Source organism: Nansenia antarctica, assembly GCF_963989245.1.
Source record: "Nansenia antarctica genome assembly, chromosome: 15".
Classification (NCBI taxonomy): Eukaryota; Metazoa; Chordata; class Actinopteri; order Argentiniformes; family Microstomatidae; genus Nansenia; species Nansenia antarctica.
In genome coordinates this window covers 10,751,556-10,776,511 of record NC_137685.1, presented here as the reverse complement: position 1 = coordinate 10,776,511, position 24,956 = coordinate 10,751,556, and the positions used below count along the sequence as shown (strand labels likewise).

Below are 24,956 nucleotides of genomic sequence, written 5' to 3'. Positions count from 1 at the left end.
TTTAGGCATCTTCTCCCAAACCCCCCCACACCGAGAAATAAAAACTAAAACATGTCTGACCACGTGGAGAGATGCAACATCACCTTTAACCATCAACGTCAGCAGTTTGCCCTCAGAACATTATGAACAAAGAACGACATTCCAACAAAATAGCATGTGTATCCAACAGGAGGTTGGCGCGCAACCTTCAGCCCTCGACATTAGTGCAAATCAGACTAGGCCTTTCTCTTCAAGTATACACATACATAACAACAGGACTGAGAGGCGGGCGAGAGGCGACCATGCAGTGTGTGGTTCTAGAGGTTCCAGAGAGGAGGAGGAGGAGGAGGAAGAAGACAAAATGGAGGGGTGAGATGAAAGAATGGCTTTTGTCTTTTTTTGAGGGGCGATAGATACGATTTTTGCATCCGAGGAGTTTTCTTTGGTAACAAAAGGCAGGTGGGTTGGGGATGCTTCGTGATAACATCTGGTAGAGAAACAGAAGATTCTCTCGCTTTCTAGCTTTTCTGTCCTTTCAAATGTTTTGGGCGTCCAATAACACAGACACAAAGCAGTATGCAAACCTACTTCAAAAAGAAATACAAAAAAGAAGAGAAAAACAGAAAACAAAAAGAGAAAAAAAAAAAGGACAAAATGAGAGACAGAGAAAACCCCTTCCTTCCTCCATCTTTATGTACATGGCTATTGACTAGCTCTGCTCCTAGCTTGGCTAACTCATGCAGGGTAGTAGAATTGCACCAGACTTCGTCATTCACATCAGACAAACACTCCCAACGTATTTGAGGTGCGCTTGATTCGCACTCTTAGGACTATCCCATTGGTTCTGTCGTACCAGACAAACTAAAATCAAGCGCAGCTCAAACCTCCGAAAAGCATTCGTAATATGTAAATGAGCCAGGTCTGGTGTTTGTTTGTTTTGCTGATTGGTTTCTCCCTTCAGGACATGACGGAGGGGGAGTGGTTGTGGTTGACCATGTGGTTGGAGGGGGAGGAGTCAGGGCTGGTGGAGGAGGAGCTTCCTCGGTTCTTGATCTGCAGCCACGTCTCCCCGAGGGCCTTGGCGAAGTGGTCGTCCACAGAGCCGGTGATGGACACCGAGTTGGTCACGGGCTCCGGCTCCTTGTAGTTCTTCCCCAGGCTGCGGCGGAAGTGCTCCTCGATCACCGGGTCGCACACCGTGTTGGCTTGGAAGAGGGAGGGGGGGAGGGGTGCTGTTAGTTATCTAAATCATCATCATCTTCATCACCGCCGCCACCACCACCACCATCATCACTATATGTACAATAAAGCACTTTGTCATCATCATAATCACCACTATTATGTACAGTAAAGCATTTTTACATCATCATCATCATCATCACCACCACGTGTACAGTGATGCACTTTTTCCACATTGCCTTATAAGAGCTAATAATAGCACATCACGGCGGAACTAAGAAACACTTGGCCGCAACTCGCAACTGTAGAACAATAGATCAACTGCCACATCTGAAGCCACTCTAAATGAATGAGCCTTCAACAGAATGGGCACTGTCAGTGATTTAGATGCTAGTGTTTTTAGATGCTAGTGTTTTAGATGCTAGTGATTTAGATGCTAGTGATTTAGATGCTGGTGTTTTAGATGCCGCGTTTTTAAAGAAGCTGGCTCTACACAAAGTTGATCTGCACCCATAGGACAGGACGGCTGTAAATCTGCCGCTACATCAGACGAGAGGAACGTCAGTTGGACCTTCTATCAAAACTACAGACGAGCCATAAATACACAACGCTGTACAGACACACTGACGGGAAGCAGCAGTTTTTGGGTTACATAACCCAGTCTGGTACCCGTTACTGCGTGGACCCTGCCCAGAGAGCAACCCTCCGGGGAGATGAGAACTCTCGTTTCCCGTGACCCCAGATTGACCCGGGACTAGCCTCAGTGCCGCCAGGGGAGGCCTGGACCAATCACAGGCTTCCGGTCAGAATATACTGTACAGTGGTGTTATTATTACTGGGGTTCTTACCTAAACAACTCCTGCTTCCTGACTGACACGAATCTGCCCTATGGTGGGGTAACAGACTGATAGATCTGCCCTATGGTGGGGTAACAGACTGATAGAGATCTGCCCTATGGTGGGGTAACAGACTGATAGAGATCTGCCCTATGGTGGGGTAACAGACTGATAGAGATCTGCCCTATGGTGGGGTAACTTACTGATAGAGATCTGCCCTATGGTGGGGTAACAGACGGATATAGATCTGCCCTATGGTGGGGTAACAGACTGATACAGATCTGCCCTATGGTGGGGTAATAGAATGGCCTCAGGTTCCTACTGTTGAAGGGTGTCCTGACCATTTGAATGGGTAGGGGCTCCTATTGGTTTAAATGGGTAAGTGATCCTGGTGCGTGTGTGCAGAAATTCCAAATTGATTGACAAAAAAACCTGGTTTGGTTGTGTTGGTTTGTACACAGCAGGGTGTGTTTGGTTGTGTTGGTTTGTACAGGGTTTGTGTGCTGGGGTGAACTCACTGTTAGGAGGGGGTCTCCTGTAGCTGGCAGGCAGGCTGGAGGGGCAGCCGTTGTGAGACACCGGGCAGTGGGACACCGGGCAGTGAGACACCGGGCAGTGAGACAGGTTACAGTTCCGGTTGTTGGCAGGAGCACACGTGATGACAGACGGACGATTCTAAACACCAACAAACAAACCAACGACAAAAACAACACGGATTAGGACTTCTGAAGAAAAAGAGCACCTTTAAGTACTTTCTACATCTCTGTTTGATATTAGTATTGCTCAGATCAGGGAACGGACCGATCGAAGCCTTTAAACCCAGTCTACAGGCAGAAGATCTACAAAGCCGGTCTCAGCGTTTCCTACAGGAGATTGTGAGATTGTGGTTAGGAGGGTGCTAGAGGAGAAGGTTTTCGTCGACACGGGAAGGATTATCTACAGTGCTGAATGGTATGGACCTACAGTAGATGCAGTGCGAATCCCAGAGAGACCACAGTCTATGTGAATATTTGAAAGACCTTTTGCTAGCATATCAGCCCAATAGAGCTCTCAGGTCTTTTGCTAGCATATCAGCCCAATAGAGCTCTCAGGTCTTCTGACGCTGGTTTTCTCTGCGTACCACATGTACAAAAGAAGAGTGGTGAGGCTGCGTTCTCATTTTATGCTCCAGATTGTGAGATTAGAGATGCAACCTCAGCAAATATGTTCACGTCAAGACTAAAAACCCATCTTTTTAATATTGCCTTTAAATTACAAAATAATTAAATTAAGATGATATAATGATTAAAGCACTTTGAGCTGCAACGTTTGCAGGAAAAGCGCTATACAAATAAAGTTATTCTTATTCTTATTCTTATTCTTATTCTGTAATTGATGGGGCAACACTGCTTCCATACTGCAGGCTGGAGTGTTACCTGCTGACGCTCCACGGGGCTGATGCTGGGCGAGATGCTGGCGGTCCGTGCCGTGTCCATGTTGTTTTTGGTCAGCGCCAGCGGCTGGTCCATGGCCAGGCTGGGCATGTGGGCGTAGAGGTGGTGGTTGCCGTGGAGACGTTCGATGGGGCTGCGGCTGCGCTCCCGGGGGTCTTTACCGCCACGGTAGTCCCCGTTGGAGGGCTTGCCTCTGCAACGAGAGGAGAGAGAGAGAGAGAGACGTCGGTCAGCTACAGTAAGGGAGGTGTGTGTGTGTGTGTGTGTGTGTTTCTGGAGAAGGGGAACAAGGGGAGGATTGTTAGTAGGTCCATGTCAAACACAACATCAACAGGCAGCGCTATTAATATAGGCCTCTGTACACTTGGCATGGTGCGCTCTACAGCACTCAACCCTCAGTCCCAGTCCGCCAGAGGCCTTGATAAGAACAATCTGTACACACACGCACACACACACATACACTCACACACACACACACACACACACACACACACACACACACACTTCTCGTAACTTATCCATATCCAAGCCAAGTTCACTGCAAATCATCAAATCAACTAGTCAAATTATACACTTTTAAACTGTCAAAAAGAACTGTCTGTTTTCTACAAAACAACAAGGTCATCCTAGCCTGTACTGTTCATGACCTTTGGAACAAGATGACACTCTTGGAGATAAGAACGTTTAAGGTTTCACAAGCTGCTTTATTGCTTTCTAAAGCTCATTAGCGGAGCTTTTACTTTAAGATAATTGTGCCTTTTTCCTTCAACCCCAAACCCAATTCAATTCCCCACTCTGAAAGTGACTTCCATTCACCTCTGAATTCATTGTGGGAAACCCTACTGAATGACCACCGTTACCTCCTGAGAGCTAGCTCTGCATGACTGCTGTTGTTACAAGCACTGCGTCGTTCCCATTGTTCCCCACTGAGTGTATGCCAGTAAATGTGTGGAAGTGGTGTGTGCATTGTTCTGCTGTGTATTCCGCCCTTCCTGGAGAAGCCGCCCCCACTGCTGTCGTCAGTGTTGAGGCCCAGCTAAGGGCTTCCTCTCTGGGCTACAGAAGAGGAAACCTCACTACTACCAGCACCACTACCTCCCCCAGCCCTTATAGCAACACCACTACCTCCCCCAGCCCTTAGAGCAACACCACGACCTCCCCCCAGCCCTTAGAGCAACACCACTACCTCCCCCCAGCCCTTAGAGCAACACCACTACCTCCCCCCAGCCCTTAGAGCAACACCACTACCTCCCCCCAGCCCTTAGAGCAACACCACTACCTCCCCCAGCCCTTAGAGCAGCACCACTACCTCCCCCAGCCCTTAGAGCAACACCACTACCTCCCCCAGCCCTTAGAGGAGCACCACTACCTCCCCCAGCCCTTAGAGCAGCACCACTACCTCCCCCAGCCCTTAAAGCAGCACCACTACCTCCCCCAGCCCTTAGAGCAACACCACTACCTCCCCCAGCCCTTAGAGCAACACCACTACCTCCCCCAGCCCTTAGAGCAACACCACTACCTCCCCCAGCCCTTAGAGCAACACCACTACCTCCCCCAGCCCTTAGAGCAGCACCACTACCTCCCCCAGCCCTTAGAGGAGCACCACTACCTCCCCCAGCCCTTAGAGCAACACCACTACCTCCCTCAGCCCTTAGAGAAGCACCACTACCTCCCCCAGCCCTTAGAGCAACACCACTACCTCCCTCAGCCCTTAGAGAAGCACCACTACCTCCCCCCAGCCCTTAGAGCAGCACCACTACCTCCCCCAGCCCTTAAAGCAGCACCACTACCTCCCCCAGCCCTTAAAGCAGCACCACTACCTCCCCCCAGCCCTTAGAGCAGAACCACTACCTCCCCCCAGCCCTTAGAGCAGAACCACTACCTCCCCCCAGCCCTTAGACCAGCACCACTACCTCCCCCAGCCCTTAGAGGAGCACCACTACCTCCATCAGCCCTTAGAGGAGCACCACTACCTCCCCCCAGCCTTTGGAGCAGCACAGGAACACAGGAGGAAAAAATCGACAATGAGCCCCATTTGTGCTTTTGACCGCCAATCCACAACTACACACAGAAAACACACTAGGCAACCACACTGGTGGGGAAAGCATCTGGGATTCACTGTTACAGCCACCGGAAATGTCTTTTCCACAGTAACAAATGGCAACGGAGCAAAGGAGAGAGCGAGAGAGATAAAGAGAGAGAGAAAGAGAGAGAGAGAGAAAGAGAGTCTTTTAGTCAATGTAGGAGACCAGAGGTACAATAGAAGCAGGTCGAGGGTTTCCTTCCGTTTTTGCCTTCCCCTTTTCTCCTTCCCAGTTTCCACTGATACATTTCACTAGTAGCCTTGTCTCTGACACACACACACACACACACACACACACACACACACACACACACACACCACAGACACACACACAGGAGAGAGAAGGAGAGAGGGGAGCCTTGGCAAACCACACAAACACAGAAACAATACATCAAAGTAGCGTGGAACCTGGCCAACAGCTCAGAGCTAGATCTGGGAGGAAAGAGTCTTCAAGTCGAGATTTTCTCAAACAGAATCCCGAAACCTTTTAGTTCATTTCCCTCTCCGACACGCTATCGTACTCTTTCAATCCCACGGGGTTCAAGCCTAAACCGCGGCCAAGTAACTATATATTATGGTGTAGGAGAATGAATCATATCGCACTTGCGTTTAGTTCAAGTCAATTGTAAAAGGCATTTAGTGCCCCGTGCAGAAGTGTTCAACAAACTTCAGCTGACTCTCAGCAGAAGTTTCCTCGCTTTATCTTCAAACATAAACAGAGTTGTGATAAGCTCTCTCTACTTAGGCGGGCAGGGGGGGGAGGGAGGGAGGGAGAGAGAGAGAGGGAGGACCACAATCCCTTCTTTCTTCTTCCACTCTCATTACTCCACTCCACAGAGCCCTAGAGACCAGTCCCAACATGTCCGTGGTAGGACAGTGATATTGCGGTTCTCCCCAGAGCTTTAAACAGCCTTGGAGTAGAGGGAGGCGGAGGGATGGAGTAAGAGAGAGGAGGGGAGAGGGGAGGAGGGGGGGAGTAATTCACGTTTGTAGAAAAGTAATTGCCCGTACCTTTAAAGAGTTTTAAGACTTCTATCAACGTCATGTGAGAAATGAGAATATGAGCGCTCCATCTGTTTTGATGAAGGGAGGGGGAGTGGAGGGGTGTGGGTTGGAGGTGGGGTGGGGGGCGGGCTCCAACTTTCTGGCCCAACTTTAATCACTGGCAAAGAGCATGAAGACAAGCCCACGTAGTCCCACAAGAAGACCTAGCCGTGGGCCTAGGGCTGCGGAGGACGGGGCCTCAAACCTGGCAAGCTGTCTGAGGGGGGCGGGGGAGGAAAACTAAATAAAGTTGAAGAAAAGAGTCTGGGCAGGTTGCTTCCATTTCACAATAAATGTTCACTACCTTCTTTTTTGGTTGTTGCCTTGGGCCATGTCAACCTTCACACACTGAATCAAAGTACAGTCAAAGAAGCATTAGCCTAGCCAAAGAACATCTAAAAAGAAAAAGAAGAAAAAGACTTTCATTTGACTTCAAGAAAGAGAGAGTAAGAAAGATAATAGCTGTATGTATATGTATATATATATATATATATATATATATATATATATATATATATATATATATATATATATATATATACATACAAATCTCATTAAATTGTTACTCGCAAGTGTTGAGGGGTGCTTGATTTATTTGGTTATATATACATATATTATATGTATATATAAATAAATAAATAAAATAACACACACACACACACACAGTAGTGGTAGCATCAATGGCTACAATGTTGTAGCACATAGTGGGTATATATTTTATTCTTTTACAACACATTGGGTTTTGTGTAGTATAGAATTAGTGGTGGCACTTGTGGTAGAACTGATCCATTAATTACAGAATCAGAGCAAAGCCACAATACATAAATGATAAAGTAATTCTTCCGTCTACACTACTAAAACTCTCCGCTCCTCCTTTAATACCAAGCTTTACAGTCGTTGTTCCCATGTTGCTGTGTCTTAAGGGTCGACCTCAAGTGGAAATCCATATGAGAGTGTTCGGCGAGCCAAACAGACACTGTTTCTATATATGTAACCCAGGCTAGCGGTGAAAGGCTGATCTGATAAATATTATTGTGGATAAAACAGATAAACAATAGAGTCTGAAACACTGGTGTGGACTTCATAAGAACAGGGATGTGTCAGTTAGTTAGCTAATACAGCTAAAGGAGGGCTGTATCAGTTAGTTATCTAATAACAGCTAGCAGTGCCCAGTTAGCTAGCGAGACAACTTTATTTAAAGACCTAGAGCAATAAAACGTGGGGGCATTTTCTCACAATTGTGTTTCATTGGGAGTTTGAGAGAAACCTCACTATGCCTCAAATCCTGGCTGAGCTGGGACTTTATTTCGCCACGCCTCGCCCTGAGAGATACAGGAAACATCTGGGAATAATCAGGCGCAGCAGAGCGGGGAGGAGGAGGAGGAGGAAGCAGAACCACAGGTTGCTAACATGACCCGGTACTGTCCCGTGCTGTTACGGGCCTCCACTAACCACACGGTGAATGGCCTACATGGACCCAACTCGGTTCTGTCATTAGCAGAAGCTCTTTTGCGGTCACAACAAGTGTGAGAGGGAGGAAGTCAGACACAAAAACAAAAAGTTTCAGAGGCGACGTAGCGATGTTGTTTACTAGCTCTGGGAAAATAACGTATGTCACAGGCCGCTCATTAAGTCATAGAGCAACATACATGTTCCCTGTAACGTAACTAACGCTAAACTAAACGCATTAACTAAAATGCCTACAGCCTAGCATTTGCAAATGTAAATGATCTATTAAATATTCTGAACACAAGCTGTAAAACCAGCATAGGCCTCTAAACTGACGCCAGGAAAGAAAGGACATTAAGACAACAGAGACGGCGTGCAAAAAACACACATCAAAAGTTTTACAGCCTGTTCTCACACAGACAGACAGACAGACACACACACAGACACACACACACACACACACACACACACACACACACGCACGTCCTCCACAGAAAGCCCTGTGTGTGTAACAACAGCGTAGTATGATTTCGTCAGCCAGCCGTGGCCACATTGGCAGTGTTGTGACTCCGCTGCGTCGGGCTGCATGGGGACAGAGCCATGAGAAAGCAGCGCTCGCAGAGTTCCCAGCTGCAGTATGGACAAGGCCCTGGGCTCACGGTGGTTCCCAGCTAGGGACAGCAGCAAGGCCCTGGGCTCACGGTGGTTCCCAGCTAGGGACAGCAGCAAGCCCTGGGCTCACGTCCCAATCTCTACCCTCCTTCTTCCTGAAGTGCGCGCTCCTTCACTGTGCCTCATAGATTAATAAAACACTGGATTTGGGGGGTTAAAAATCCATGCTAGAGGGGTTTAAACTACACGACATGTCTTGCTAGTCCTTGCATAGTAAATCCATGAGGGGGAGTGAGTGAGAGCATACTTCGGGAGGGAGGATGGTAGAGAATGGGATGCAGGGTTATAATGCAGTTCAAGGCTGCCTGTTTTCAGCTCAGGGGGTCTTACCACAGATTCTAAATGAACATCGGTGCCCAGATCACCCACAGCAGACCCGGGTCACACGCATGACGTCAAATACTTTCAAATACTCTATCTGCTCTTGATTCAGCTACAGTGAGACGACCGGTGGAATAGCAGCCCTGAACCAAATAAATCAAGCACCCCCACTCAACACTCGCGAGTAACAATTTAATGAGATTTACTTAGTAGAAAAGCGTTTTCCCAGATGCTCCGAGCACAGTGTGTTTTCACCCAGTGTATAAGACACAGTGACTACAGTTCCCAGGGCCTCTTAACTGCAGCACTGAGTAGGGACTTGTAGGGACTGGGGATGGGGGGGAGAGGAGGGGGAGGGGGGCGGGGGGCGCGGGGGGGAAACTACAGCAGGATGGGCCTCCTGGGAGACGGGCCACAGCAAGCCTTCCCAACCCACAGCAGCAGCCGAGGAGCAGCCGCCGGGCTGACAGGCTGACAGGATAAGAAGGCCTCTTTGTTTTCAGCTGCAGCAGTCAGAAGGAGGAAAATGGCCCCCGCATGACCAGTGTTCCACACAACAACAACACAAGAGAGGGAGAGAGAGACGGGGTCTTTCTGCTACTGCCGTGGCCCCCAGAGGCAGGGTCTCCTTGTCCCATCTGGCTTTTTAAAAGAGCATTTAACGACGGTTCAATGATGTAGTTCAATAAGCAGCACTGTGTTTGGTTTCAGTATAGTAAAGACGTTTCAAAACGCTGAAAAAGCAACCATGGAATTTCACAAGAAAACTGTTTTCCACACATTTCAATTTCCAGTGGGTAAAACCGAGTAGGGGAAAAGCACACATTTCCAAGATACATAAACATATCATCACGCGAGAGATTTGTTTGCAAGAGTCGCCTGTTTGCTTGCTTGCGGCCCCACACCCCAGCCCCCAGATTTAGCCCTCTGATTGGACCAATAATAGTAACCCGAGCCGGACCGGCCCGTGGTGTCAGGTGTCAGCTACCTACCGCCGGAGGAAAACAACAACCGCCACACACAGTGACCTACTCTCCTCTCTAGCAGACCGTTTAACTCAGGAAGACAGGTGAACTCAATCAGGACCGGCTCAAGTATAAGAAGGTTAATGAAGCCTAACTTGACCCAGGTCTGCTCACTAGGCTACCGCCATTAAACACTGCAGGAGAAGACCACCCGTAACCTAGGCTACCACCATTAAACACTGCAGAAGAAGACCTTCCGTAACCTAGGCTACCACCATTAAACACTGCAGAAGAAGACCACCCGTAACCTAGGCTACCACCATTAAACACTGCAGAAGAAGACCACCCGTAACCTAGGCTACCACCATTAAACACTGCAGGAGAAGACCTTCCGTAACCTAGGCTACCGCCATTAAACACTGCAGAAGAAGACCATCCGTAACCTAGGCTACCACCATTAAACACTGCAGGAGAAGACCTTCCGTAACCTAGGCTACCACCGTTAAACACTGCAGAAGAAGACCACCCGTAACCTAGGCTACCACCATTAAACACTGCAGAAGAAGACCTTCCATAGTCTAACACACAAAGACACACACACACACACACACACACACACACACACACACACACTGAAAATGAGGTGGAAAACCCTGGCATTTACTCTGTATACAGGCCAGTGCTACCTCCTACGCAGCTTAGGAAAAGACAGTTTACCCCGGAGACGTTCAAGGCGAATGATGCCGTATTCATAGGGCGGCGAACAACAATGTAACATGTGTGGGTTTGAGTTTCACAACTAAGCAACATTTTCAGAACCCACATGATTTGCGGGTTTATATTTACATATGAATCAATGTCAAATTTAGCCACAAGGCATATGACAAATGTCTCTCGGAGATTGATCGACCACACAGACTGAAGATTGCATTGTTGTTTCAGGAGAAGGGGGGGGGTGGTTGGGAAGGGGGTGGGGGGGCAGCAGGGAACAACCCATAAACAATGATAATGTTCACGGGCCTCTGACTGAAAACCATGCTGAGCTGGTTAGATAAGCATCAGCACTTATGATCCTTTGTTATGAGCCAAACTGCTCACATGGTGGAAACAGCAGCTCCCAGCACGTGCGGAGGAATGCGGAGTAGAAAAGTCCTATTCTTCATGATGTCCCTGGTTCTTATAGCCAGCAGCCACACAAACCTGCAGACATCAGCTACACTTATTTGCAAAACAAGTCTTACATAAGAAAAATACATAACAAGATCAATAAAATACTAAGAACCCAATACCCTCCGTCTAAAGTGAAACTGCGTGCTGTCACTGTTCTCCTTACCCTCTCTCTCTCTCTCTCTCTCTCTCTCTCTCTCTCTCTCTCTCTCTCTCTCTCTCTCTCTCTCTCTCTCTCTCTCTCTCTCTCTCTCTCTCTCTCTCTCTCTCCCCCTCTCTCCCCTCTCTCCCTCTCTCTCCCTCTCTCTCCCTCTCTCTCCCTCTCCCTCTCCCTCTCCCTCTCTCTCTCTCTCTCTCTCCCCCTCTCTCTCCCCCTCTCCACCCCTCTCTCTCTCTCTCCCCCTCTCCCTCCCTCCCTCCCCCTCTCTCTTCCTCTACCTTCCTCTCCCTCACTCCCTGACACTTGGGTCCTAATTGGTTCCCAGCATTCCCAGGGTGTGAGCTAGTCTGGGCCGCTCTGCCTTGACACTGTGGTGCGTTATTCAACAATAAATAGCCATGTCTGAGGTCCCATGACCCAACGCTAGTCCAACGCTGCTCCAACCCTCGCCAGCAGGCCGGGCCATTCCGGGCAGGAATGTCAGGAATCTCCGGGCCTCCGGAGCGGCTGCTACCAGGGCATTGGCCGAGCTCCACAGGCTGGCCAATCATAACCATGGAATGGCAACAGAGGGCCAACCATGTGCTCCAATCACAGGTTTGGAATCTGTGGTATTCTGGGGACTCAGAGCTCAGTCATGGCGGGCTCTTCAGAGCGTTCAGAGGGTTCACAGCGTTCCCAGGCCTGAGAGTTCACCTGCATAGTGCCAGGCCTAACCCAGCCAAGGCCTAACCCAGCCAAGGCCTAACCCAGCCAAGGCCTAACCCAGCCAAGGCCTAACCCAGCCAAGGCCTACCCCAGCCAAGGCCTACCCCAGCCAAGGCCTACCCCAGCCAAGGCCTACCCCAGCCAAGGCCTACCCCAGTCATGGCCTACCCCAGCCAAGGCCTACCCCAGTCATGGCCTACCCCAGCCAAGGCCTAACCCAGCCAAGGCCTACCCCAGCCAAGGCCTACCCCAGCCAAGGTCTACCCCAGCCAAGGCCTACCCCAGCCAAGGCCTACCCCAGCCAAGGCCTACCCCAGCCAAGGCCTACCCCAGCCATGGCCTACCCCAGCCATGGCCTAACCCAGCCAAGGCCTACCCCAGCCAAGGCCTACCCCAGCCAAGGCCTACCCCAGCCATGGCCTACCCCAGCCAAGGCCTACCCCAGCCAAGGCCTACCCCAGCCAAGGCCTACCCCAGCCAAGGCCTACCCCAGCCATGGCCTACCCCAGCCATGGCCTACCCCAGCCAAGGCCTACCCCAGCCAAGGCCTAACCCAGGGCTACCCCAGCCAAGGCCTACCCAGCTCCGACCTGCCATGTCCTGCGCAGAGCTCACATAACCAGCCATCCATGGTGCCAGTATAGGCTTACCTAGCCCATAGCTAATATAAGGCCTCTAAGCCCTAGCCTACCCAGCCCAGCCTACAGAGCTCACATACTCAACCCAAGACACACAATACCCACCTTCACTACCAACCAACAGTACACTGTGGGGAACCAGAAATGTGGAGCAGTTGAGACTTCTTGCAGTGCAATGCTATCTGCAGATATGTGCCAATAATATGTGTGTAATGAACAGTGATATCAGTAACACATAGCGTTTGTTGTTAAACTAATCATAAACATGATGGCAGATGGTGAAAAGGGGAACAAGTCGGCCACCAAGTCGGCAACCAATCCAAATGTTCAGACTTTTATTCTGAATGGATTCGGTGAGTAATCCCCACTACTACCTAATTAACTATAAAACTACTTTACATTGTTAGCAGGCTCACAAAATAAGCTGTGTTGTGCTAGTCCACGGTTTGAGGATGTTTTCCAAAATTGAATTTGGCTTGCAAGCTAATGTTGTTTTGTGAGCCTGCTAACAATGTAAAGTAGTGTTATAGTTAACTAGGTAGTAGTGGGGATTACTCACCGAATCAATTGCATTGCAATATTTTGGCTTGACTAGCTAGTGTGTCATTGATTTTCAACAATGTTGACATTTATTTATAATTTTTTCAGAATAAAAGTCTGAACATTCGGTCGGTTGCCGACTTGTTCCCCCTTTCACCAGCTCCCGTCATAAATGTCATGTACTTGATTGCGTTGAACGGTGTTAATGAATCGAGTGCAGCCCCAACGTGACCCCCCCCCCCTCCACCCCCCAAACCAGTATTAGCTCCTCCAACTCAACATGTATATCAACCATTCAATACTCCTACCTTTTTAACATATAGCACTGCATATATGTAGATCAGTTATTCATCCACTGCACAGCCTGTTATACGGTTAGACTGTGTGTTCTTGTACTTTATTACGTGTTTGCACTTGTCCTTTGTGTGATTATGTGCCACTGGTGGCTGCAACACTGTAATTACCCCACCTAGGGAACACTAAAGCACCTGCCTACATACGCACCTACCCACCTACCCATCACCCTACCTACCCATCTACCTAAGCACCCACCCATCCGAGGGATTATCTATACTAGTATCCAGGGCTATCCCTCCATCCCATGCACGTGTACGTACAGCTGTGTGGCGAAGAGCCGGCTCATCTTGGCCACGTGCTCGTTGTCACAGTCGATGTCATCGTCCGGCAGGTCCCCGCTGTGTTTCCTCTTACTGGGGCTGATGGGAGGAGGGCCCGTCCTGTGGTTATGGTGGGAGGACAGGGACTGGAGCCTGGGGTCCCCTCTCAACGCAGCCTCACCTTAACCACACACACACACACACACACACAAATAACACTCAAGTTAATATTCAACAGGTCTGCATGAGCGTAACCCCCCAAATGTGGTGAGTGTTCCGGAAATTCGTTGGCAGTTGGTGATTGAGGTGATTCTGGTGGACACATAAGACGGACTGGGATCGTCATGACAACATGTATGCATGAAGGTCTCCAGGGCCGTCCAGGAGGAAATGGACCTGGACGGCAACACCGTCCCACGCTTGGCACTACAGTATCACTGGGAAAACAGACCCGCTGGCTCCAAAGAGCTCATTAAAACATATAAAACATTTCACCATGTTCTGTTTGTTTTTTTACTGTGGAGTAGTATGTGTGTGTGTGTGTGTGTGTGTGTGTGTGTTATTTTATCAACCAGCCGACTGATGTAGACATAACTATTCTCCTCCACAGTCACATGTGTGTCTACTTGCAGAGCAGCCATAAACGTGAAAGGAGAATAATTAGACGGGATTACGCTCCATCTGAGCCGCCGCTCGCAATCTTTTACTGCCGCGTTAAAACACTCAACCACAAGCTTCTTTTTAAACGTGTTATTTACTACCAAACGTCCTGTGTAGGCAGTAAAAGGCTATGGTTCTCCTCGGTGGAGGAGCTGGCGTATGTCGGAGGGGTGAGACTGGTTGTAATCTTGGAAACAGAAGAGCTGAAATAAATGGATGGGATTCATTTCTGTGGAGCGGCTCTCAAGGCAAACAGAGAGAGAGTGGGAGAGAGGCAGGAAAACTACTCCTGGCGTTCAGGCGGGAGGGGGACTTTCCACTAGAGATGGCTCCAGCCCAACCCAAGCAACAGTACAGCGGTATTTACTGAGACAAAAAACCTTAATGCAACACTTCCATTTGAAACGTTTTTAAAAATATCAAAAGTCCGGTTTTAAATCAAAGCTCATCTACAATCAAAACATAGGCCCTTAATGCTGATTCATCTGCACTCAAGATTAACATTGTTGTTGTTGTTGTTGTTGTTGTTGTTGTTGTTGTTTTGTCTCAAGTCCAGACTAATACAGAATTACCTTAGTTAGATTCTAACTAACTGACTCAAGTCCAGAATAATAATTATAATAATAATTAATAATAATAATAATAATAGTTAGAATCTAACTAAGGTAATTCTGTATTAGTCTGGACTTGAGACAAAACAACAACAACAACAACGTCAACAAAAATGTAAAAAATAAAATAAAAAGATGCTCTGATCATTCTCATTTGGAACAATAAAGAAAAACTAAAACCTCTGGGCGTTCGAATGCAGTGAAACAGTGAAACAGGACCTCTCCTCTCTCTCTCTCTCTCTCTCTCTCTCTCTCTCTCTCTCTCTCTCTCTCTCTCTCTCTCTCTCTCTCTCTCTCTCTCTCTCTCTCTCTCTCTCTCTCTCTCTCTCTCTCTCTCTCTCTCTCTCTCTCTCTCTCTCTCTCTCTCTCTCTCTCTCTCTCTCTCTCTCTCTCTCTCTCTCTCTCTCTCTCTCCTCTCTCTCTCTCTCTCTCTCTCCCTCTCTCTCCCTCTCTCTTTCTCTCTCTCCCCCGGCGGTAGGGCAGCGTGTGAGGAGCCTAAACAAGCAGCCCATTTTACTGACCGGCGTGTTCAGCTCGTCTGAGGAGCACTCCATGGCAACCAGGGGATGACATCATTGTTTTTGGCAGGAGCAAGAGAGAGAGGGAGAGAGTGAGAGAAAGAGAGAGAGAGGGGGGGGAGAGAGAGGGGGGGGGAGAGAGAGAGAGAGAAAGAGAGAGAAAGAAAGAGAGAGAGAGACAGAGAGAGAGGGAGGAGGGGGGGGAGAGGGAGAGGGGGGGAGAAAGAGAGCAGAGAGAGAGAGAGAGAGAGAAATAGAAAGAGAGAGTAATAAAGAGAAGCCTTTTCGGCTGGACTACGACAGAACGGAGGACAGAACAGCCCACGTTCGGCACAGCCACTCAGAACACACGACACATAATAGGTCTGGCTTATCTTAGGCCCGGGACTGAAGGGCTCCGAGAGGGGGGGGGCGGGGCCAGACGGCGTGGGGAGAAGGGTGCTACTGACAAATGTTCCAACAGGCTTGTTTCTCTGTAAACGTAAGCTACACTGACAACACTATGGTGGCTGAAAAGAAGACTTGTAGGGTCTATTTACCCTGTGCACAAAATACACAATGTTACCATCTGCCAAAGGAGGAAACCTTTCATGCAGGTTCTGTTGAATGTGCCGTGGGGATGTGTAGTACGGCAGAACTCTCAGACTGCATTTATACATTTATTTTACACCCTCGTCGCAAAGTATACTGTGCAGGGCCCAAAATAATCAGGAACTAAAACAGCCTCACAATGAACCCACAAGGGCACAAAACAAGGCCTGAAAAAGCTCCACTGGAGACGCATGTAATTTCTTAGTTAGGAAGTATCCAGAAACGGACACCAGGACCTCCCACGTCGAGGCTCCGTACCAGGGGAGGCCAGTGGAGGAAGGAATCGGAGGACTGGCTCATTACAATGCATGGAATGGAATGAGGAATGTGCATCTGATACCATTCCTCGTGCCATTTCATGCATCACAATGAGCCGTCCTCCGATTTCTACCTCCACCAGCCCACCGATACGGTTCCAGAGTGAGGACGAACTGGGCATGCGTTTCATCGTCCACAGACATCTCAGTGGAGACTCTTCTATAAGAGTGTAGCGTTTCCCACAGACAGTGTTGGTGGATGAGAGCGGAGGAGGGGGGGAAGATAGATAGGTTGAACCGTGCCAAACGAGAGGAGTCTTATCTGCCTCGGCCAGCCCCGTCGTCTGGTACAGTAACCTTTGCTAGGAACCGCCTCAGAGAGACATAAAGATCTCTATCTGCCGGTGTGTCAGGAGAGACACTCTCCACGTTTGATCTCATGAAAGGCAGCCATTAAAGGGTGGATGATCAAAGGAGATCAAGCTCCTCTCAAGACTTCAAACACTCCAAGTCAGAATCGGATCATATTACAGAGGTGAACTCCCTCCTCCCTCCTCTCCTCGCAGGGCTTTAAAAAGCAAAAACTAAGCATAGCTCAAGCTACCCCTCTCTCGCTCCCTCTCTCTGCAAATTATATTTTTGGCCAACATTCTCTGTAACCTGAGCCGAGCCCGAGGGATACCTTTTTATTTTTAAAATGTATGAATCTTTTATTTTTTAAAATGCATGAATGGCACGACCAATAGTGGCCTTGTTCTGGAAACATCCAAGCGGATGTCTGATCGCCACGATCTCTATTCCATTTGATCCCTTGAATGCAGCAGCGTACTGAATGCTCGCGGTGAAAGACCTTGACTGTCGCCTGGGGCTGACAGGAGAGCGCCCCATGAAGGCGGTGGGGGGGGGACAAAGGCACAGAGCTCCGGGGGTTTTCACCTTCCCACAGCATGCAGCTTTTTTCTCCTGTGTTCAGCAGGAAAACTGACAGTCAGCATTCCCTCCTCCCACCCACACGCACGCCACACACACACACAGACTCACACAGGCATGCATGCACACACACACACACACACAGCTGGCTCGGTCCGACAGAATTTAAACTCAGCTTTTTGGGGACGCAGTCCCAGTGGAGCCACAGCATAGGCCTGCCTGGGTCAAAATAGCATTTGAACTTCAACAAACTTGAGTTCCTCTATATTGAGCTCGCACACTGTAAATAGAACCAACAAAATAACTATATAGAACCAACTTGTGCAACAATAACACCATTGTTATGATCCAATAGGAAGGAGGAGCCTATCAAAACACATAGTTTCAACCAATGCCATGGCCTTGGCCTGCAGCATTGGCAAAGGGCAGACCTACACTTTGGGAATCAATGAACACATTCCAGCAGCCATGCAGTGACCATTTGGTTGGGGTGCACATCTATGGACAGTAGCACTGGAGGCTGGTGGAGGTGGACATTGGAGGACAGGCTTCATTGTAATGTATGGAATGGAACGGAATGAGGAACGGCATCAAAACGCGGTGTGAGCCCGTCCTCCGATGTCCACCTCCGCCAGCCTCCCCTGTAGTAGCAGCATGTTCACTGGGGATCTCTCTATACAGAGCCTTGTTAGCTAATCATCTCTACATCTATCTATCTATCTATCTATCTATCTAGAGCCCTGTTAGCTAATCACCTAGCCTATCTATCTATCTATCCATCCATCTATCCAGAGGACTGTTAGCTAATCATCTATCTAAATATTAGGGATGGTACAGAATAATCGATTAATCATTCCCGAGGGTCAAAGTAGATTTTTTACATTTGGACCGTTAAAAATGTTTCCCCATTCAAATAAACGTAAATTAACGAACAGAACTAATGTCGGTTCTGTAGCACTATTAGTTGTTGTTTTTGTATTAATCATGCACAGAAAAACAATATACACAAGCATAATATTAATATAGCCTAGTTCAGTAATTATTATTGCATATTATTACTATTGAGTGTGGAACGGGACGAGAGTCTGACGTCATTCAACTGCGCGTTGTGTAAGTTAGTTTACAGAGTGCTGTTGGAATAGGCTAACAACGTCCAGCAAAGTCCAGCAAAAAAACTTTTTTGTGTTTAGGATTTCATGTGATTTTATGCCGATGATCCATGGCTGTCATGGTGAACGTCGGCACTCATCGGAAAATCGATTAATCGTTCATACCACCCACTGATTAATCGACCATGAAGATGTTGAGTTATGCACATCCCTACTAACTATCTAGAGCCCTGTTAGCTAATCATCTATCTTTACAGGCTGGCGGCGGCCTAGTCTACGTCTTCCCAGGCTGTAATAGACCAGACATGTGGTCTCTGTGATTCTGCACAACCCAGTATAAATAGCTGACAGGCAGACCTGCCACCGTGTGCTACCGACAGCAGCTATGGCTGCTTCTGCTGCTGCTGCTTCTGATTGTGTATTTCCATCCTCCCCTGTCACTGGGTCACTTGACCGGGCTAAAGGAGGGAGAGAGGGAGAGAGAGAGAGAGAGAGAGAGAGACACAAAGACAGAGAGACTTTCTAGTGGACCCAGTAGCTCTGATCCGAGGGCTGCATCCCAATCCTCTACAGTAGTCTCCTCGTCTCCTCTCCTCGTCACCTCTCCTTCACCAGCACTGAGTACATTGGCCGGGTCAGAGCCCAGTAGGGTCTAAGGCTGCCTCTCAGGACCAGACCTGAGCCTTACTGCCTGTTGGGTTGTTGGAATTATTCCCTTTTATTTCCATCCATTTATTTACCCTACGCTGTTGAGAGGGATAGGGTTTGGTTATGGATAGAGTTACGGTTGAGTTTGGTTTGCTTGTTTCAAGCATTTCAGTGTACCATTTAGGCTACATCCTGTGCATATGATAAATAAACGTTGATTTGATATTCAAGGACCGGGAAAGTCCAGTTCACCTGTTGACTCAGATGTAGGAGAGTAGCATTAGCCAGGGCTGATGACTTCACTAGGAACGCTTAATAACAAGGTCTGATGCGGAGGAGGGGAGTCTGGTGGAGGTAGAAATCGGAGGACGGGCTCACTGTAAATGTATAGAACGGAATGAGACATGTTATCAAATGCCCTGCTCCAAACAGGATCTACTGTTCAGTAACGCACAACCAAGAAGAACATTTCACAATAGAAAATCTAAATATGTGTTCCTCCTTGCCAAATACAGACAGTGACTCTTCTGTATGTCACTGTTTTGTAGCGTTCTCTCTGGTTCTGCCTTGTGAATAGGATACTGATGAGCAATTACAGGACATGGAGTGAAGGGCCCCTGAGGCCCTAGCATTGATGTCTATCAATCAGACAGAGACGGACCTGCCTGATCCTGAAGGAGCTCCCGAATGATTGGTTCTTTTATCTAATCTTGAAAAGGTCGAGTGAGTCCGTTTCAGCTGGAAAAGTCAGTCAGCTGATAAAGGTCAAAAACAAATGTGTAAAGCAATCTATGAGATACTGGAGAGGCCTACTGAAAACCTTCCACTGATTGATTTTTTTAAATGTAAAAAGAATAAAAAAACTATGGAATCTAAATACAATTGATGACAAAAAAGTACAGATCAAAGACATATGTTGATTATATGCCCACCATAATGAGTGGTACCATTATGGTGGGCATAACCAGCAGTCGGTAATGTACAAGTATTTCTCCCTCCAGAATCACATTATGGCCTGAAACAACAAGTAATCCCACTAAATGGGCTTAATTTGAAGAGAACATTCGACCTATCCCAACCACAACCTGCCCCTAGCCCAGACTAGGAGAGCAAAGACTGTGGTTACAGGGTCCTGTTGCTGGTGGTGGTGGTGGGGTCGCAGTCAGCCCAGAGTAGCACACTATCTCCCAATGGCAGAGTACTGCTTACTAAGGGGTTTTTCAACAGTGGAGAGCCAGAGGACATGGCTTTGACCCACTAGGATCTGCATTGTGTTTTAGTTAGTGTGGTAAGTCTCATATCAAAGTGTGACAAGCTCCTTTAATTATCATCTCCTGAAAACACCTGAAAAATAGTTGTTCTACTATCCTCCTCCTCAATGTTCTAACTCTTCTCCTCCTCCATGTTCTAACTCTTCTTCTCCTCCATGTTCTAACTCTTCTCCTCCTCCATGTTCTAACTCTTCTCCTCCTCCATGTTCTAACTCTTCTCCTCCTCCATGTTCTAACTCTTCTCCTCCTCCATGTTCTAACTCTTCTTCTCCTCCATGTTCTAACTCTTCTCCTCCTCCATCTTCTAACTCTTCTTCTCCTCCATGTTCTAACTCTTCTCCTCCTCCATGTTCTAACTCTTCTCCTCCATGTTCTAACTCTTCTCCTCCTCCATGTTCTAACTCTTCTCCTCCTCCATGTTCTAACTCTTCTCCTCCTCCATGTTCTAACTCTTCTCCTCCATGTTCTAACTCTTCTCCTCCTCCATGTTCTAACTCTTCTCCTCCTCCATGTTCTAACTCTTCTCCTCCTCCATGTTCTAACTCTTCTTCTCCTCCATGTTCTAACTCTTCTTCTCCTCCATGTTCTAACTCTTCTCCTCCTCCATGTTCTAACTCTTCTCCTCCTCCATGTTCTAACTCTTCTCCTCCTCCATGTTCTAACTCTTCTCCTCCTCCATGTTCTAACTCTTCTCCTCCATGTTCTAACTCTTCTCCTCCTCCATGTTCTAACTCTTCTTCTCCTCCATGTTCTAACTCTTCTCCTCCTCCATGTTCTAACTCTTCTTCTCCTCCTCCATGTTCTAACTCTTCTTCTCCTCCATCTTCTAACTCTTCTCCTCCTCCATGTTCTAACTCTTCTCCTCCTCCATGTTCTAACTCTTCTCCTTCTCCATGTTCTAACTCTTCTCCTCCTCCATGTTCTAACTCTTCTTCTCCTCCATGTTCTAACTCTTCTCCTCCATGTTCTAACTCTTCTTCTCCTCCATGTTCTAACTCTTCTCCTCCATGTTCTAACTCTTCTTCTCCTCCATGTTCTAACTCTTCTCCTTCTCCATGTTCTAACTCTTCTCCTCCTCCATGTTCTACTCTTCTCCTCCTCCATGTTCTAACTCTTCTCCTCCTCCATGTTCTAACTCTTCTCCTCCTCCATGTTCTAACTCTTCTCCTCCTCCATCTTCTAACTCTTCTTCTCCTCCATGTTCTAACTCTTCTCCTCCTCCATGTTCTAACTCTTCTCCTCCATGTTCTAACTCTTCTCCTCCTCCATGTTCTAACTCTTCTCCTCCTCCATGTTCTAACTCTTCTCCTCCTCCATGTTCTAACTCTTCTTCCTCCTCCATGTTCTAACTCTTCTCCTCCTCCATGTTCTAACTCTTCTCCTCCTCCATGTTCTAACTCTTCTCCTCCTCCATGTTCTAACTCTTCTCCTCCTCCATGTTCTAACTCTTCCTCTCCTCCATGTTCTAACTCTTCTCCTCCATGTTCTAACCCTTCTCCTCCATGTTCTAACTCTTCTTCTCCTCCATCTTCTAACTCTTCTCCTCCTCCATGTTCTAACTCTTCTCCTCCTCCATGTTCTAACTCTTCTTCTTCTCCTCCATGTTCTAACTCTTCTTCTCCTCCATGTTCTAACTCTTCTTCTCTTCCATGTTCTAACTCTTCTTCCTCCTCCATGTTCTAACTCTTCTTCTCCTCCATGTTCTAACTCTTCTTCTCTTCCATGTTCTAACTCTTCTTCTCCTCCATGTTCTAACTCTTCTTCTCTTCCATCTTCTAACTCTTCTTCCTCCTCCATGTTCTAACTCTTCTCCTCCTCCATGTTCTAACTCTTCTCCTCCTCCATGTTCTAACTCTTCTCCATGTTCTAACTCTTCTTCTTCTCCTCCATGTTCTAACTCTTCTTCTCCTCCATGTTCTAACTCTTCTTCTCTTCCATGTTCTAACTCTTCTTCTCCTCCATGTTCTAACTCTTCTCCTCCTCCATGTTCTAACTCTCCTTCTCCTCCATGTTCTAACTCTTCTCCTCCATGTTCTAACTCTTCTCCTCCTCCATGTTCTAACTCTTCTTCTCCTCCATGTTCTAACTCTTCTCCTCCTCCATGTTCTAACTCTTCTTCTCCTCCATGTTCTAACTCTTCCTCCTCCTCCATCTTCTAACTCTTCTTCTCCTCCTCCATGTTCTAACTCTTCTCCTCCATCTTCTAACTCTTCTTCTCCTCCATGTTCTAACTCTTCTTCTCCTCTTCCATGTTCTAACCCTTCCTCTCCTCCTCCATGTTCTAACTCTCCTCCACCTCCTCCATATGTTCTCACAGTTCCTGGTCCCCCCTGCTTCCCATTGGCCACGCTACGGTGTGGAACATGCATTGAGGGTCCATGCAGGACGCGGCCTGGATCACATTTCTGCCCCTGACAAGTGATAGCTGACAACAGGAGGCTGGTACTGCCTGGACGAGCCCCCCCCCCCCTCCCTCCATACATCACCCCCTCCATATATCACCCCCTCCCTCCATATATCACCCCCTTCAGTCAAGACCTTCAGCCCCTGGCCTGACATACTTCCACATATGACGTGGTTCATGTTCCTCCACATGGGTGCATTCATAAAATGACTGGCCACAAAGGCTATTCTCACTGGCAACCTGTTGAGCATTGGGAGGACAGGCAATGATGCAATGATGCCATGGTTCACACTGAAACACTAATGAAAATGAAATCAAATGAACGCTGTACTCCGGCCTAGTCTGTGTGTAAAAGTAATAACAATGTCACAAACAATGTTACAACAATGTTGTAGTGGTTAAATTATGCCACCAGCCCACCACAGATGCCAAACAAAAGTCAAAATGCAAAGTAAGATCCAACACTAGGGAGAGAGAATCAGCGTAGCTTAATTATGCAACACATAATTCCTACAATATCTACAATACCAGCTTGGGCAATTACAGAGGCTTTATTACAGCCAATACTATTCATCTGCCAATGATAGAGAGCAAAAACACAATTCCGTCCTTTCACATGACAACATGACACCACACACAGAAGATATTATTTAATTTCCAAGTAAATTATACAAAAATATGAGAATTTTTAAAGAGGGAAATATGGAAGCCATGTCGCTCTCACTTTAAGAATGGAAGTGGTGTCATGTCTCCAAACTATTTCCAAACTTCAAGAGAAAATAAACCACCTCGCCTGAGACTTTATAACACAGAACCAACCTACATTCAATGAGGCTTCACACTTTCTTTCATTCCTGACAAAAGACAATATCGACATTATTTTAAATAGCCTACTGTTGGTTTAAGCACAAATATAAATATGTCTACGTCTATTTTCCAACATCCCACGTCAGGCGAGTATAACTTCTGTACTTAATGTGGCATTGTAGCGTTCATGAACGAATAGAATGTAATATCTTCGAAGAAAATGAATGTGTCAAGTAACTGTTTACAGTTGTTATTATTATTAAACAGTTATTGCTGTTTACAGTTGTTATTATTATTAAACAGTTATTGCTGTTTACAGTTATTATTATTAAACAGTTATTGCTGTTTACAGTTGTTATTATTATTAAACAGTTATTGCTGTTTACACAACTTCATCTATCACGTTAAAACAGTCACAACGCAAGTCGGTGCTCAGTCAACAAAGTTCCCCAAAAAACGATTCAAGAACAGTCAACAAAATAACGAAAGAGACCCAAAAGAAGCGTGTTTACCTTCGTAACAAAGTATGCCAATGTTGTTGTTCATTTTGTCCAAGTACTGGTAATTCAACAGGTCCATTTTCGTAAGCAGCATTTATTATCGGGTGAGCAAAAAGACCAGCTATTTTGCTTTCCAACCGGAGCGAGAGCGAGAAATGATCGGCTGAAAACCGGCTGGAAAAAATCGACAACACGCTAAAAAAAGGCCCAGCCTTTTAACTCTTAACCAAAAATAAACTCCTCGGGAAAAAGACAACCGAATAGTAAAAATACTTCCCGAAAACTCAAAGGGGAGTTTTTTTTACTTTTAATATGTTTTTTAATGTATTTAGTTAGGACAAAAAGGGTCGCAGCGTCAGTTCCCTCACAGCCCGCTGTAAGTGACTGCCCTGGCTGACACGCAGGCTATCCTAGGTATGGCAGTATGTCCACTAGAGCTTCCTCTAATGTAGCCTCCCAATCCCTGGAGCGCTGAAAATGTCAGGGATGTTTCTCTGTGCACAACATCAGCCTCCGAAAAGCATACAGAGAGAGAGGGGGGAGAGAGAGGGTGGGAGGGAGGGGGTGGGGGTGTGAGAGTGGGGGTGGGGGTGGGGGTGGGGGGGGAGAGAGAGGGGGGGGGGGGGGAGAGAGAGAGGGGTGGGTGGTGGGAGAGAGAGAGTGAGAGAGGGGGGGGAGAGAGAGAGAGAGAGGGGGTGGGGGGGAGTGGGAGAGAGAGAGGGGGTGGGAGAGAGAGAGACAGAGAGAGAGAGAGGGAGAGAGAGAGAGAGAGAGAGGGAGAGAGAAAGAGAGGCAGAGAGACAGAGAGAGACAGAGAGGGGAGAGAGAGAGAGAGAGAGAGAGAGAGAGGGAGAGAGAG

General features: G+C 47.5%; 1 protein-coding gene across 1 annotated transcript; it reads right to left on the bottom strand.

The window, feature by feature from the left end:
- Nucleotides 1-936: 936 nt before the first annotated feature.
- vgll4b (vestigial-like family member 4b) lies at nucleotides 937-24,244 on the bottom strand (the record flags this gene model as incomplete). Its single annotated transcript, XM_080546177.1, has 5 exons — nucleotides 24,110-24,244; nucleotides 13,792-13,972; nucleotides 3,410-3,620; nucleotides 2,513-2,669; nucleotides 937-1,184 (listed from the first exon to the last, which is right to left on the bottom strand). The coding sequence occupies exons 1-5, from the start codon at nucleotides 24,189-24,191 to the stop codon at nucleotides 937-939; spliced, it is 879 nt and encodes a 292-aa protein (XP_080402303.1). The 5' UTR covers nucleotides 24,192-24,244.
- Between the last annotated feature and the right edge of the window lie 712 nt (nucleotides 24,245-24,956).